Genomic DNA, 16,296 nt, shown 5'->3' on the forward strand with positions numbered 1-16,296 from the left:
TTTTTTTGACATGGGTGTAGTATGAATACATTCCGAATACTACATCCGCAGTGTTTCTTTGTCAATAGATATGTATCCACCTTTTTTCTAATTATGGGAGGCACTTCCAATTTGGGGAAGTTCCACTGAAAAACACTGAAACAAATCATTTCAAGGTTGCACTTATAATCCTTATCCGTCAGTTTGACTGAAAGAGCTGTATAATGTTCTATTGTCAGACCAGGAGAATAACGTAAAGCTTGGTATTTTAATGTGACATAGAATAACTGATTTTTGCTGATTTTTGTATCTTTTTTCCCCCTTTGTATTCTGCTGTAACACTACGAAAAAATACAACGTACTTTTTGCATTTGGATCTGGGGAGAAAAACAAGAGATTCTTAGTGCATTCCAGTCATTATTCATTATATTGTAATCTCGCTTTTCACATATTTTCACTGTATTTGTGAAGACATTTCATGCACTTCACAAGCACTGAAATGCAGGCAAGCATATACACACTTAAAATGACCCCTTTGCCAAGGCTGCTTTACAACATAGATATTGTTTTATATGAAACTTGAATGAATGTGAAGTCATCATGTTTGAAAGGAAAGCAGGTCAAATGAGCAAGAGAGCTTAAGAATCTCTCTCACATGCTCCCGCTGACCCCGCTATCACTGAGACGGCTTTGTTTAGCTCTGATATGGAACCTCTTCCTCTGGTTATAGCTATACCATGAGCTTAATTCAAGAGCACCGCCTGCCACAATGATGAATGATAGCTTATCTCTGTGACCACAGTTGACCTCGGAGACGTTTTCAGCTGGAGGTGGGTGCTTGTGTGAATGTGCAGCTCAGGTTTTGACTAGTCTTGCGTAGCCAGACTGATGGTCTGAACTCCATCGCAGCTTTCTTTGGCCAAGGACCGCCCAAGAGGACGTTTAACTGTAATGCAATGCAACCAATCACAGTTCGTTTTGATCCGCGTCATGATTAGGGGCGTGAAAATGTTAAGTCGATGTTCTTCCGATAACAGACCGGCATGCATCCAACAAATTATTCATTCAAGAATGTTGTGCAAGTTTACTGCAACAATGTAGCTGTGAATTTCACATGGTTACATCCAATGTTTAGTTGACACTGGTAAGCACTCATTGTCCCAGTTGTAAACACGACGGCTTTCTTGTTCCACGAAGGGGGTTTGGCGTCACAACGACTTTGTTTCCAGATGAACGCGACACACGCATCTCCCAGACATCCTGTAGAATTTAACCAATCAGATGATGACTTTGAAAATCCAGTTAAGTGTGTAATATACGTCAGATGTTCAGCCAACATAGGCGTGACGTCTGAGGCTAGGACTAGGTTTTGACAACATTGTGTGAGCCAGCCAATGGCCCCATGAGGAAAATGGCCCGAAAATATACTAAATATATCTTAATGAAAATCTAAAAATGCAAAAAGGTTTATGTGAGAGTTAGGTTTGGGTTTACAGGATAGAAAACATTATTAGCTCAGTATAAAACCTATAGAAGTCAATGGAAAGTTCTCACCATGATTAGTATTTGTATTTATGCTAATGACACCATGGGGTAAATGGCTCAGTAAATATACTAAATATGTCTTAATGAGCATATAAAAATGCAGAAGGAGTCACTCGAAAGTGCTCAACTATGATTGAAAGATGTAGTTATTTGTATTTATCACAATTATAATGTGTTTGTGGTTAATACAGTGGTTCTCAATCCCGTTCCTCTCGCCCCCAACCCCCCCCCCCCCCCCCCTCCACACACACACACACACACACACACACACACACTCACACACACTCTGCCCATTTTGTTTGTATCTCTTATCGTTCAATTCGACTGTAAGTGCCCTTCACAGGATATTCTGCCCTGATAAGGAAGCTTTCAATCCGAAAGGAGCGTACATGTTCAGTTTAAAGGGCACTGTTAATGGCATAGGGAACAAGGGAACATCGATACATCACTTCACGAGAAATGGAGTGGGAAATTTACATGTCATTGCGTATCACTCCAGTACTTGAAGAAGTTCAAATAAAATAAAGGCGGTAAAAAAAGGTTGAGGCTTCAGGATTTTTATTGAGTTTAATTAGCCCCATGTGTGGTTTGTACGCCAGGACCGGGATTGAGAACCACTGGGTTAATTGACAATAATTTGTATGTTTTGTTCTTGTTTATGTCCCTGTTTGCCATTGTAGAGGAGGATGATGGGTGATTAGAGGTGGATCCTGAGGTACCAGAGATGGTATTATCATCGGTGCGTGAATGAACGTTTCTGATCCATGCAGGTTATTAAAGATTAAGACTGCTTTACAACCTCATCTAGCAGGATTTCTGCTGAAAGTCGAGAATCTGCTCTCTGGGCCGTGATGTGCCCATGTGTGAGGGATAAAGAGTTGTGTCCTATACTGAACTGTGATATACTCAGTTGATGGTGTCTCTCACCCTCGAAGGAGTTCAACGTCACCTTGGTCCTTCTCTCAGTCCAGTGCTCGCTCCGATAACATCAGTCTCCACTAAGGGAGGCTTATCACTGAGCCAGGCCTGCCATTGTGTTTATGGCTGTGCTTTGAATCAGTAAGACCCCTCTAATATATATCTGCAGGGCTCGTAAAGGAGCCGGTGTATAGCTTTTATTGACTCCTCTGGAAGACATTGGAGACGTAGATCAAAAGGAATGCACTCCAAAATGCTTTTGTTTGGGGACGAATATACTTTCATTTAAGAACAAACGGTTTGCGTGCTGTCTTCCCCTTTGAGTAGTAAATGTGGAAAAAGGACACTGTGTCTGTGCTGTTGCTGTTTGTTTTTGTCAATTGCTCGGCTCCAAAACCTAAGCTGCTTTTCCACTTTTGGGCCAAACCGTTCTCTTTGCTTAACCGTTCCATTCCGTGCTGATCCGGCCCAGCCGATATGGATATGGTTTCATTTTCCACTGTGGGGCTGATAATGGAGCTCTTTGGAATGTAGTACAGATGCATCAGTTGTTGGTAATGCAAGAGTTTACAGATGATATTAGATGTAAATAGCCACGTTATGGAGGATAATCAGATATTTATTTTAATTGTATTATTAATTTGTGTTTACATTGCGCAAATAGTGGACTTAGCCGGCAGGCAACAGACAAGTGACCAATCCTGATTTGCGACGTCACTACACGCATTATACCAGCAAACGTTGCTGAAAACGGTTTGTAATCGTGCCGTGCCGAACCAGGCTCAAGTGGAAGGCCCTGTCCTAAATGGCACATGCAGTCTTTTTTTTTTTAGATATTTAATTGAATTATATATTTCGTTTTTTATCATTTATAATATAGCAGAGATAAAAAAAATTTATTAATATATGCTTATATACTGTTTTTATTAATATTTTAATAGGCTTTTATTTTTATATTTTCAGTTTTTATTTTAAATATTATTTAAAATATAATTTTTTTGTCATCTGTATTAGTTTATTTATTTATTTTATTTTAGTTAGTTGTTTTAGTATTTAAACTTATTTCAGTAAGTTCCCAAATCAACATTTCTAATTTTCATGTAGTGTAGGTTTTTCATCTAAGATTGTTTTTTAATTAATGTTTTAAAATATTTTTAGTTAATGGTAATACTGATCAGAACATGAACCCAGGCCATTTACATCAGTTTGCAAAACCCCTATGAGTCTTCCATGAGGATTTGTTGGGAGTGCTGTTTGTTTGGTTGATGCCTATGTAGACCATTCCAAATGAGCCACACGGTTTCATGATGGTTAGGATGCTGGTTTAAAAGGCAGTATGTAGTAAGGCAGCTCACTTGGGTTTGAAAGAGTACTTATGTCTACTTATGGTGTACTGTCTAGCTGCTGCTCTGTGTCTTTCTCTCTCTCTCTCTCTCTCTCTCTCTCTCTCTCAGTCTGGTAATGAATGCCCCCGCTGCAGGCTCCCAGAGGCAGTCAGACTGGAACAATTATAATCTTCCCAGCGCACCCGAGACCGCGGCCCCGCCCGCATGTAACACCATTAATTGCATTGTTACGTGTTATTGTACCGAGTGGCACTGTCGTCTTGAGTGCTGTTTACTAATGAAACGCGTTGCGCAGCGAGACAGTTTGTGCTCATTTAACGTGGCTATTAAACCTAAAGCAGCAATATACTGATCCCTCCCTCCTTTTGGGATTGAGGAAAAAGAAAGAAAGAAAAACTACAACTGAAGAGTTCCCGTGAGGCGCACCTTCATTAGGAGCCTGTTAGAGTGGCCTGAGTGAACAGGAAGAAGTTTCCTTTCCCCCTCCAGCACATAACCCTCTTAAAAAAGGTTCATTGCAGTACTTTAGGTTCAGCAAAAGAATCCTTTTCTTCTCAAAACCACTTTTTTGCTGGATAGTAGGTTTGTTGTGGTACCACATTTTCAGTAGTCAACAATTCTCGATACAGAAACGAATATGCACAGCAGAGAGAATATGCAGTCTTTATTTAAAAAAAAATTATATTACCGGTAATTTACATTAAACTTTAATTAAATTAAACACTAAACATTTCAATGTGATTGTTTTTCAAGGAATTTATTCAATAATAAATTAAGAATTAAGCAAAGGAACAATTAAAAACAATGTGTTTATTGATCTATTTATCCTATAGCCTGAGATGTTGTACTTTATTTTATTTCAGTTAATTGACTGTACATGAATACCCTGGCAAGACAGTCTTTTTGATCACGTAATGCATTTGAACGTTAACATGCAAACACACCTGTTGGTCAGGACTGTTTTTTTATTGACTTGTTACCAGACTTTTTGATATCCTCACTTGAAAGAGTTCTTGAGTAAAGTTGGCTGTTTGGTTCTTGATGTCGCATTTGAGAGTTTCTTCATACAAGTGTCTATATAGCACCAGTAGACAAACAAAAAAAGTTTTCATACTTTAGTGACATGATCGGACTAGTGAAACCCATTTTGTTTCTAACTGGCACTGAAACCTTTATTATTTTTACTGTCTAAACTTTGTATCCAACTGTGGCCCGCTGATCAGCTGAATTGAGTGCTTTGGGTGAGCAGTGTCTTAATTTTCATTAAGTGCCCTCTCCCCTTGAGGCTCTGCATCCTTGGACTCAGCTGCTAACTGGGTTTCCCTTGTCACCGATACACTGGCAAATTCAATTTCCTGTCTCCCGGGTGTTCTCCGCTGGGCCTGAGCCGACGCTCGCAACAACAGGGACTTACTCCATCATACTGCCGCCCCAGGTTGAGTGTGGTGACTAGGATACAGTGACCCACCATCCTCCTGTGTTTCCTGTTGAGATACGCCTGTACATGTGTCTGGGAGTTGTGCGGACATTTTTCTCTGTTCGCGCCTCTGTCATTGGGATTAGATTAGCCTGTACTCTCATGCCTGGATGCTTTGCTGTATTAGCTGAGACCCAGCAGGGCAGTGGCATTCATGGGGAGATGGCCGGTTTCTGCAATAGAGATAAAGCTGCTGGATTTCAAATCACACTATGCTCACTGACCTTCTGTGAAATGTTAAACCTCAGCCCAGCTCGACTGCCGTGCAATCTCACCGTCTGGCAAGCGTCACAAAGAAGATATAAACCTATGGGAGGAGAATTCTGAGGGAATTTGAATGTCAAGGTGTGTGTCTATGTGTGTCCACATGGTTTAAACGCTCCGTGGTAGCCGGGTCCATTTGATTTGCTGTGTGATAATACCGGGCTCTGTGGTGTAGTGGGTCATATGCATCAACACAGCAGCTCTGTCAGATTTGCTATCGTCAAATGCGTTTCATCTCTGCTGGGTTGGGAGCTGCAGCCATTCTGATCTTATCACCGTATGTCCCCTCCAGCCCCACACAGGCCTGTCCTGGTTGGTGGTTGCTTAATGGTTGTGGATCGCAACTGCTGTCACAGAGGTCCCTGGTTTAATTCAAAGTAGAAACTGAAATCATAATCCTGATGTGTTACAGTTTAACCATTGCTAATTGGGATTTCCACATATGTGTAATTTGCTGCGTGACGGGTGCGGCACGGATGTAACTGTTATACAAATGAAACCTCTCCAGTTGACTAGCAGAGCATTCATTTCATTCGTTTGTTAAATAAGAGGTGATCTGGCGCTGGAATATGTTGTCTTTGAAGTCATGCTGAGCGTTCGTTGCGGCTGTTATCATTGGCGGAAGGCAACTGTGCTCTCTTGGCACTCGTGCACTTCACACAGACGAGCGCTTCAATCTATCCCGTTGCGGAGACTCTCTATTAGTTACGATGAAATCACAAAACAAAATGCACACAAACATGTCCATGCTTTGGTTGTAATGAGAGAAAAATAAAAACTATACGAGGGTGGATTAGAACCCAGAAACTCTGACACGATTAACAAAAGTTCTACCGCCAGACCATAAAGGCACACAAGCATTTGATGCAAATATATGTATTTATTCTCTGATCTGAAGAATCTCGGGACTGACAATTGTATAATAGTAGATGGAAGGATAAAACTATCATGTTAAACATGACTTGTATGGCGATACATTAAACTCAATATCAGATCAGATCTCTGGACATTGTAATATAATTTTTTTCTGCAATTGCTATTGTTACACCCTTCCCCCACTCCTGTCCCACCCACTTATTAAAACAAAGTTACTCCACTGGATTTCCAATTGCTGATTTTGTTGGTTCTGGTGTATACACTATGTATTTAAAATATTTTTATAATGCATTTTATAAAATATAATCAAATAATATTTTTTATTAATTATACATTTAAGTAAAATTTAAAAATCGAATAAAATGTTTTGCTATTATTATAAAATACACGATGAAAAAGACACTTATATACATTTTCATTTTATATATAATGTAAATTATAAAATGTAATGTGTGTGTATATGTAAATGTGTGTAAATATAAATATAAAAAAATATAAATTGTAATTTGTATATTTTAAATTGCTACTAACTAGCATCTCTGCAGCACATTTGCCATCCAATATACCATAAGATCCTGACACAAGCGCAAAGAGAAGTCCAGTGCTGTTTATAGAGAGGCCGACCTGAGATCCAAAACCTGCTGTCAGAATGCTAGTGGTGGAGGCTGCGTTGCTTCATGAGGGGGTTGGTAGATGTGATCGAGATCCATTAAGCGTGATTACATTATGGATATAAATCCACATCTGAACACAGCATGTACTTTTATGGAGATCCATTACAACATTTATTCAAAGCTCTTGTACAATTTGTACCTTTCTTTGCCTCTGATGTATCCAATAAGGAAATCCAGGGGAGGAGAAAAAAAAAGAATGAAACTGTGGTGGTAATAAGCTGAGATGCGGTGGAAATTGGACTGTTTTAATGGGGTCTCAGATTCCGATGGAAATGAAGAGAAATGGTGGTGATCCTCTGGGGTTTACGGGTGAAAGAATTAACACAGCTTGTCACTCTGTCCCAGCCATCCTCCCGTTACCAGGGTAACGGACGCCCGTGTGGCTCGGACTAACCAAAGTGACACAGTTCTCGCTGCAGCCTGACTGAACCTCTCCTCACGGACAGGAATTGGAGTTTCTATCTCAACAGAACAGTGCTAATCTACCCTAATGACCTCTGTGGGGAAAATATATGCAGCCTCTGACACTATCAATTCTTTGTTTCTGCTTTAATGAGCTCTCAGCTAGGTAGAACATTCACGTAATCTGCTTATTGTCCGCAGTGAGATAGAACAATTTTAGAATATCATATCTGAAATCCAGCTTTGTGTGCTTAAATTAGAACAGGATAATTTAGATACTACTGAAATGACAGATACTACTAAAATTACAGAATTAACAATAAGAATGCTTTCTTGTTGACCATATTTCTTTTCTAGTAAATAACCTTGTTAGGAGGGGACATTAAGGGGAAAACAGTAGCGTTGGAGACTAAATTTAGTGATTCTACTGAGTAAGCTCTATTTAACAGTAGCATGACAGTTTCTCAGTTGTTTCTGAAATACTGCAGGTTTTTCAAGAGACTTTTTCCAACTAGTAGCAGTGTAGCGCAACCACAAAGCTACATTGCTGTTTACAGTGACACTTGCATTTGCATGTGGTTTTACTGCTGAGTGAGTTGAGGCAATAATCAGACATGCTCTCATATGTAGCACTGGAAAATCTGATTCATTCTAATGTAAATGAACTGACGAAAAAAAGTTCACCAATTTGAGGCTCTGGATAGTATTTTACGTCTTATATTTATAGCAGAATACTAATATTTAGTTAACCTTTATATTTATAGTTTCAACTTTGTTGTATAAATTAGGATATATATTAACAATGTTACCCTTTTTGAGATTTTTATTTATTTATTCAAAAACGCCGCATTTATCTGCCAAAATGGATGCTGTGATTAAATTGTAAATGACATATATAATTATTATTATATTTCTAAAATAAATATTAAATATATTGCTTTATTACGTAACATTATTTTACTGTATTTAATTATCATCTTTTATAAAATATAATATTTTTTCAAATATTTACGAAAAGAATAAGAATACATACATGCATTCTATACAAAACTATTTGCTATTGTATTTGCATTTGCTATTTGAAATTTGAAATGGCTACTAACCAGCCGTCTCTTTCAGCATTGCTTTTTGTCAGTAGTCAGTTACAGTAGCAGTTTAGAGTAACTTGACTATACTACTTTAAAGTGTAGCTAGGTAGGCTATGGATTCAAAGTTGCTAACACAACATTTGAAAGGAGACTCTATTCAGCCAGACCTTCATTAATATACCAGATGTGTTCAGATACAGTTTAAGATATGGTCTGCTCTCACCTCTTTCACAGAGGGTAAAATGAGGCTGTTTTCTGGGGTAGATGGAAGAGGAGACAATGTCTCAAACTACATATTTTCAAAGTTGACTAGTGTTTTTAGGACGTGTTTGAAATATTTTTAAATGGTACGAGATGGCCAGACACATCCACCTGAATGTTGTTGAATAAATCTGAACCTGTATTAAACCTGGAACATTGCTGGTTTAGACTCTGAGTCAGTTGTGTGAACCAGCATAGTGAAATTGTTCACAGACTATCCGTGCGCAAGAGTTTTTGGCTTTGATTAAATACACTTGGTAGATTAATCAAAAGAGTGGTTGTAAATCATTTCTGCAAGTACTAACCCATGATAACCGTGTTAAGCTGTGGAAACTCTTGCTCAATACTTGGCTCTGGGCATAACAATACTGTGAGCAAAGCGCTGCACAGACCAGCTGTAATCAAAAGCTCTAGTTTCAAATGGGATAAAAAGACTCACTGCAACTTTTGCAATGTTTTTTTTTCATGCCAAGATTAAAGCCCTTTGATTATTTCTTGTGTAATTGGGGCTATTTGAACGCCAAATAGTGGTTTTGTGTCTGCTTAGTCGAGGCTTTGAATTGGACATGTTTTTTTTTTTGCTTTGAGCTGTATGAAATCTCTACCTGCCACTTCTCTGTTGTGGAGTGATAAGAGAACTGCTTTAAAAACAGGCTGAGTGCAGATATTTACTGCCTCTGCGGCAGAGAGAACGTGACCTTTCACCTCTCCCTCGTTCCTCGAGTATTGACAGCACATGACTTTTTGTTCGTCCAAGACTGGATTTGTTTTCAAAGCGCCGAACATGTGGATTACCTGCTTCAAGAAAATGCCAGTAGTCCTCCAGCTAAGTCTTCTTCTGTTTGTTTTTCACATGTAAATGATGTTACTTGTGTCTCTGCAGCTCATAGGAGCTAACAGGCCTGCGTCCAATCGGATACAGGGGGGGGCGGGGCTTCGCCAGTCAGGTTAGTGGGGCATGACATGTAATTCCACAAGAGGAGGGGTTTCCGAAGGTCACACCCTTTCAGGGAATTCTCACAGGTAAACACTCCGAGCAGATGAGTCAAGGCTTGCCGGGACTTTGACGTAGGCTGTGGAGTGTTTATGCCCTCAAAAGCAAGATATTACGTACTTCGGAGTGCCTCGGAATTATGGGTACCGTGGTGTGAGATTACACATAAATGTCTTTCTGTCTAGAGGGAAGGAAAGTGTTTGTCACAAGAGCCGAGAGAAGCCTACGCCAAGCTTATGAATGAAAAATCAGAGCAGGTACAGAGTTTATTTTTACTTTCTCACTGGCACATTTATATGTCAGATGAATATTAAGTGTGATGTGTGTCGGAATCAGGGGTCTTGTGGGGATGGATGGCAGTTGTTTTGATGTAAAGCTGAAGTATCCTTAAATCTGATTACTTGCAGTGAAGTCTTTTTTGTTTATGCGTTTACCCTCCAGCAACAAAATAAACTCTTCTAGGAAACTACACTCGTTCAAACCCCATTGACAGGTTTGCATGAACAGAGAAAAAGATTGAGGTAGGAGTCCTTGGTCCAGTACGCAATGACCAAACAACTGCATAGAGATGGGTTGAAAACACATTAGTAAATGCATAGTAACATCCTGGCTACAACCCAAGCATAATGAACGTTTTGCACATTCACATTTTCTTCTGATGTTGTAAAAATCTAGTTTAGTCTCATTTTAATCATTTGTTGAGAATGTGCCGTGTTAGAAGTCAAGTTGTACATAAAGTTTACTTTTTTTTGTTTTTGTGGCTGAGTGACTCAGTGAGCGATTTATTACCAGCATGAATAGACTCATTACTTGTTCTTGACCCACTTTAAATGAGTTTTGTGCTTGTTTTAACGCAGCTCTCCCAATCAAGCGAGCAAAACAATGACAGTTTGGCAGTCGCTCGGCTTGTAACATCAGGACGGTCCGTGTCTGCATGTTGAATAGAGGATCTCTCTTGGCACTCGTGTATGCGGTTAATAGTCAGATGTTAAGATGGGTGATGAGGGAACAAAGTCCTGTTCTTTGTCATTGTGTTGTCTTTGTTATGTCAGTCATACTAGCATGCAAATGAACATAGCTGTTCATAGAAGATCGTTATGCATTTTAACACATGGCAGACACGAGCGGACGTTAATTTATTCAAGCTCCAACGGCCGGTTGCTTGCATATGCAGATGTACAGTATATGACTATATTAAACACTAACTGCATGTATGCATGCATTTAATCACTGATTTATGATGAGGCTGCCAAACAAATGTTGATTTAGACAGGCAGATGGTATTTGGGCTCTGATCAGAGCATCATGCCTAATTATCTGTAGCTTTAACCCACCCTCTGTGATCTGGTTTTCTGTCATCTGGACGCATGACTGAAGCACATTTATAGCTATTTGCCAGAGAAACACAATCTCAGAGAAACAAACCTGAGCCTGGACATCAGATACAATGTGTCATTCGCAACTATGTGGGAAACGGCATACGTACATGCTTTTCCTTTATTTTTGGCCCAATCATTGTTCTATTTTGGTTCATGGCCTTAGGGTGTGTTCACACTTGGCAGGTTTGGTTGGATTAAAACAAACTCTGGTGCGATTGCTCTGTTAGTGCGGTTCATTTAAATAAGTGTGAACGCTGCCATCCGAACCCTGGTGCGCACCAAACAAGCTGACCGAGATCCCTGAAAAGGTGGGTCTCGGCCCACCTCCAAACGAACTCTGGTGCGGTTTGACTGAAATATGAACGCAACACAAACCAAAAACAGGACATGATGTCACAATATGCAACACTAAAAGGGAAAGAACGCTTAAGCATACATATTTTTTCTCGTCGTAGTTGCGAAATTGCCCATGACAATTCGGTACAGGTATCAGAACCGCGTCTCCTTGCAGCAGATCTTCATTTGTGTGTGTGACAGAGGGATTCCTGCTGCTGTTTTGACTCCTTTACACATTTTATAAGCTCTTCACAAGTTCTCAGCTCCATCAAATACCATCATATCTACGCACATACACTAAACGCATTTAGTCCAGAACCCCGTATTTTTTTGGATGTTCGACAAGTTCCTTCACAGAATATACGCCATAAAAGCCTTTTTTTGTTGTATCTTTAGTTTCTGTGTTAACAATTACAGTGTGAACACTAAGTAAACCAAGATTAAATGTATAATTTTCTTTTTTGGCCTGGACCAAAAGAACCAAGAGAACTGACCTACAAATGTGAAAAAAGTGTTAAAGTTTGAATTTTGAGGCTAATGTCAAAATCATTGTTCTAGATTCTAGAGTTTCAATTCATGTTCAAATGTCACGTGGCTAGTGCAAGAGCTTCAAAATCACCCTCAAAGAAAATTTCTTCCATTTTCAAGCTAAATGTTTAAAAGACAGCAAATGTGATGAAAATTTGGTTTCAAATAAATCAGGATGGATTACACTTCGTTGTCGTATGATACTCTAAAGTATTTTGCAAAAACTTTCTTTGATGTTGGAAATAATGGTCAAGAATTAAGTTTCGGGTCTCTCGGGACACTATTGGCAGTTGCCAGCAAATTAGGCCTAAACAGAGCCCTGCGTTGTCATGGCAACAGTACAATTAAATTACTTTACTGTCAGCTGTAATATAATTTTCCTGTGCAGCGGCTCACGGGACCGGAGCGCCCCATCGGAGGGTGAGTGAAATGAGCGCTCCTCATTGGAAAGATGCAGTACATTGATTTTTCATGAATGATTTTAGTGTCCGTGTTGCATTTCAATGTGCGGATGGCTAGTTTGAACGAGGTGATTTCATTCCCCTTCAAAATGCTGCCTGCCGCACAGCGCTGAAGTATAATATTTAAGTATTTCTCTATTCTAAAAGACAAGCAGTTTGAAGCTGAGGTCACATTGTTTTAGAAAAACTTAATCTGCTCTTTGAAGAGGAAAAGCGATGTTTGATTTTTTAAATATATTTTCATGGAATTATTTTTGGCAGTATTTAAATGTTTGATGTGACTTTCTAGTAATTGCTTTTGCAGATGGATCGAGTGTGTTGAGCGAGAGAGTGAGAGAAGAGAGACAGCGCCACATAAATTGATCTTTGTGATCATGGGGAAGGTCGCAGTCTGTTTTTCTGGTGTCATGTTCTGAGTATTTAATTCAGTGATTGACATCTTTCCCCTCTGTCGCACCCAGATCTTTATAGAATAGTGTATTGAAATAGATCAGGGATGCCCAATCCCGTTCCCAGAGATCTACCTCCCTGCAAAGTCCAGCTCCAACCTTGATCAAACACAGCGCCACTTGCACTGAGCTTTGTGATGCACTTCCGTTTGGAAATAGTACGTCTCACTTATTTCAGGTTATGTTTACTTTCAGTGTGTGGTCAATGAGTTGAACAAACGCCACCTAAAATGAATGTCCGCAATAAGATTTAACATTTTTTGCAATTTTCATTGACAGGAGAAGGTATATTCTGATGTTTACTGTGTGCAGAATTTTCGAAACTAATTGGAACATGAAGTTTTAATCCAAACCAAGCCGATCTGAGAAGGCAGCGGGTGTTAAAAATACGCTATTATTTCACTAGTGACCGCGACGCTGAAGTGTATGAGAATAGATGAATAACATCAGTACGAACCACGAACATTTATTTATTTGGATTAAATATTTTAATCATTCTGTGTCATTTTTCAATGTCAATCTTTTCAATATTTACATGTTTATGCCCAAAATGCTGTAATATTCAAAGTAGTTGACTGTCATTCTCCTCTACACTGTGTGCGTTATTGATTAAATAGCCTAGCCTAGCCTATTTAACATCGTTACAGGCACGTCACGAGCATTCATTCATTCAACTATTTTAAAAGACTGGAATAAACACCAGCGCACACAAGGAATCCTTTTAATAGTCAATTTCATTTAAAAATGTAAACCCAACAGGTATGAAATGTCAGAAAGAGAAAAAAAAGAATAATGAGAAGACGAGCATAGGACTGCTGCAGGTTAGTGGATAAATATATTTAGCCTATTTATTATTCAGAATGCACAGTTGGGAAGAAAATATATTTATAGGAACATTTCAGCAGGCTCAAGATAATTAATACAGAGATCATTATCAATTGGCAGCCATAAAACGTAGTGATAATCTGCATTCTCATGTATGTAGGTGCGCTGAACGCTCTAACCGGAAACTCCCGATATGTACTAACTAGAACGCGGAAGTAATTGTGCAAGTAGTCCATTAAGATCTTCAGGAGTACTCGATAATTACAGACAGGTGTGTTTGATCTGGGTTGGAACCGAACTCTGCTGATAGGTGGATATCCAGGAATAGGATTGATTGAACACCCCTGACATAGATAGTGAGAAATTTTCAGGCTAGTAGTACTATAGCTGTCATTTTGTTTTAAAATGTGGGAAAAAGTCACAAACGAACTGGTTATGGTGACATCTAAAATGGCAAGACTTACTGAATAATCTCAAATACCAGTTTCCTAGTTTAAAAATTGGACATGAACACCCTCTCAAGTCGAAATTTGAATGCGATGAGCTCGTAATCAAAACTTTCCCATAGCACATGAAGGCAGCATTAGCTCATAGATATTAAGTTATGCATAATTATTTATATGATTTTTGATTCTTTAAATGTTTTGGCCAGTATATGTTGATCTGTATTAGCTCATTTAAAACTGAAATCATTATCATTAATTTTCAGTTTATGATAATTAGTTTTTTGTGTTCTCTTAATACAAATGAACTTTAGACAGTTTCCTTCATTCCTAATTGCCTCTGTCAATCCTGGGATTTTGTAGGTCAGTGGATAAAGGCATGGATCAGCAATTTAATATAAAGTATGATTTAAAGTATGGTGCAGTGGTAATGTTTATGGGTTTTAATCCACACTAATGTAACCCTTTACTTTCTATCCCTTTAAAACTTTTCTATTGTAATATATTTTAAAATGTAATTTATTCCTGTGATGGTAAAGCTGAATTTTCAGCATCATTACTCCAGTCTTCAGTGTCACATGATCCTTCAGAAATCATTCTAATATGCTGATTTGATGCTCAAGAAAACGTTCCTTATTATCTTCAGTGTTGAAAATGGTTGTGCTGCTCATTATTGATGTGGAAACCATTATTCATTCTTTGATAAATTGAAAGTTCAAAAGACAGACATTAATTTGAGATCAAAAACTTGTGTAACATTATAGCTACATGCCTTTACTGTCACATTTAATCATTGTATAACATTTGTCACATTATATATGTATTGATATCTTTATTTTTTTATCTGTGTACAACTATAAAAAGAGCAACTGAGAGAACATAAAACAGACAGAGCAGATCAGTTGTAGATGACCTTGAGTATTATATTCCATTTACTTCACACTATAGCAAGGCTTCTTCAGTTGCTCTGTAGCTGTTCCATCTTCTCTGAGAGCAGACTGACGTGCCGTGCATTCTTGCTTTTGACAGACTGATTCTCATTGCCTCGTTCTTTTAGTGCTCTCAGAGAATGCTTTGTCCCTTGGAGGTAAAGGCTGTGATCTGAACATCAAGTGATCTAAATCAACTTGCAAGACTGTCAGTCTGTAAACTTCTACAATAGCTTTGTATTGGATTTGGATTGTGCATTTGCAAAGTATGTCTTAAGCCTGCTTTGTAGTCACTGACTCTGTTCCAAATGGTGCTCTTAATGTGTTTTATTTTCACCTTTGACGTTCTTTGATTGTGATCTTGTTCTCCTTGGTGTATTTCGTAGGAGCCTTGGTCTAAATGGGTCCGGTTATGCCTCCCAGTAAGAAGCTGGAAAGTTCCGGGGTCAGCGTCGCGAGCGGCCTGAGCCAGTTCTATCAGGCGAGCTCCATAACGCGCGCCCTACAGGAGGCCGAGGAAATGGACCTGGCTCTTCCCATCATCAAACTGGAGAAGGGCAGCGTGGAGGACGAGGAACTCACCAACCTCAACTGGCTCCACGAGAGCAAGAACCTGCTCAACAGCTTCGGTGACCCCGTGTTGAGAAGCGTCAGCCCTGTCCAGGACCTGGACGATGACACCCCACCCTCCCCGGCCCACTCGGATCTCCCTTACGACGCCAAGCAGAACCCCAACTGCAAACCTCCTTATTCGTTCAGCTGCCTCATCTTCATGGCAATAGAAGATGCCCCTTCTAAGAGACTGCCAGTTAAAGACATATACAACTGGATCCTGGAACACTTCCCTTACTTTGCCAACGCCCCCACGGGGTGGAAGAACTCAGTCAGGCACAATCTGTCCCTCAATAAGTGCTTTAAGAAGGTGGACAAGGACAGGAGTCAGGTAAGGATGCCAAAATCGTTACGCATCAATCTTTAATTGCACTGTGGGAAATGCTGACCTCATATTACTCTAGTTTTCATTTCATTTTTGCTCTTTTTATTTGTCTTTACTCCTTTTTTTAGTAGTAGTCGAGACTCTACAAAGATTTTTAGTAGCCTAGTAGTCGAGACTCTACAAAG

General features: G+C 39.3%; 2 protein-coding genes across 8 annotated transcripts in view; one reads left to right on the forward strand and one right to left on the reverse strand.

Moving 5' to 3' along the window:
- nrxn3a (neurexin 3a) overlaps nt 1-16,296 on the reverse strand; it is a 759,351-nt gene that overhangs the window by 276,221 nt on the left and 466,834 nt on the right. The gene's annotated exons all lie outside the window — the stretch shown is intronic.
- foxn3 (forkhead box N3) overlaps nt 1-16,296 on the forward strand; it is a 97,598-nt gene that overhangs the window by 13,725 nt on the left and 67,577 nt on the right. For 6 of the 7 annotated variants that reach the window (XM_084392762.1, XM_084392768.1, XM_084392767.1 and 3 more), the window contains one exon: nt 15,561-16,117. In XM_084392762.1, coding sequence (XP_084248888.1) covers nt 15,575-16,117 — 543 coding nt within the window. In that variant the 5' untranslated portion in view covers nt 15,561-15,574. Of the gene's footprint in view, nt 1-9,872; nt 10,082-15,560; nt 16,118-16,296 lie in introns of those variants that run through there. The other variant, XM_084392764.1, reaches the window with a different exon arrangement.

Source organism: Rutilus rutilus (genome assembly GCF_951802725.1).
Source record: "Rutilus rutilus genome assembly, chromosome: 21".
In the NCBI taxonomy this organism is placed as follows: Eukaryota; Metazoa; Chordata; class Actinopteri; order Cypriniformes; family Leuciscidae; genus Rutilus; species Rutilus rutilus.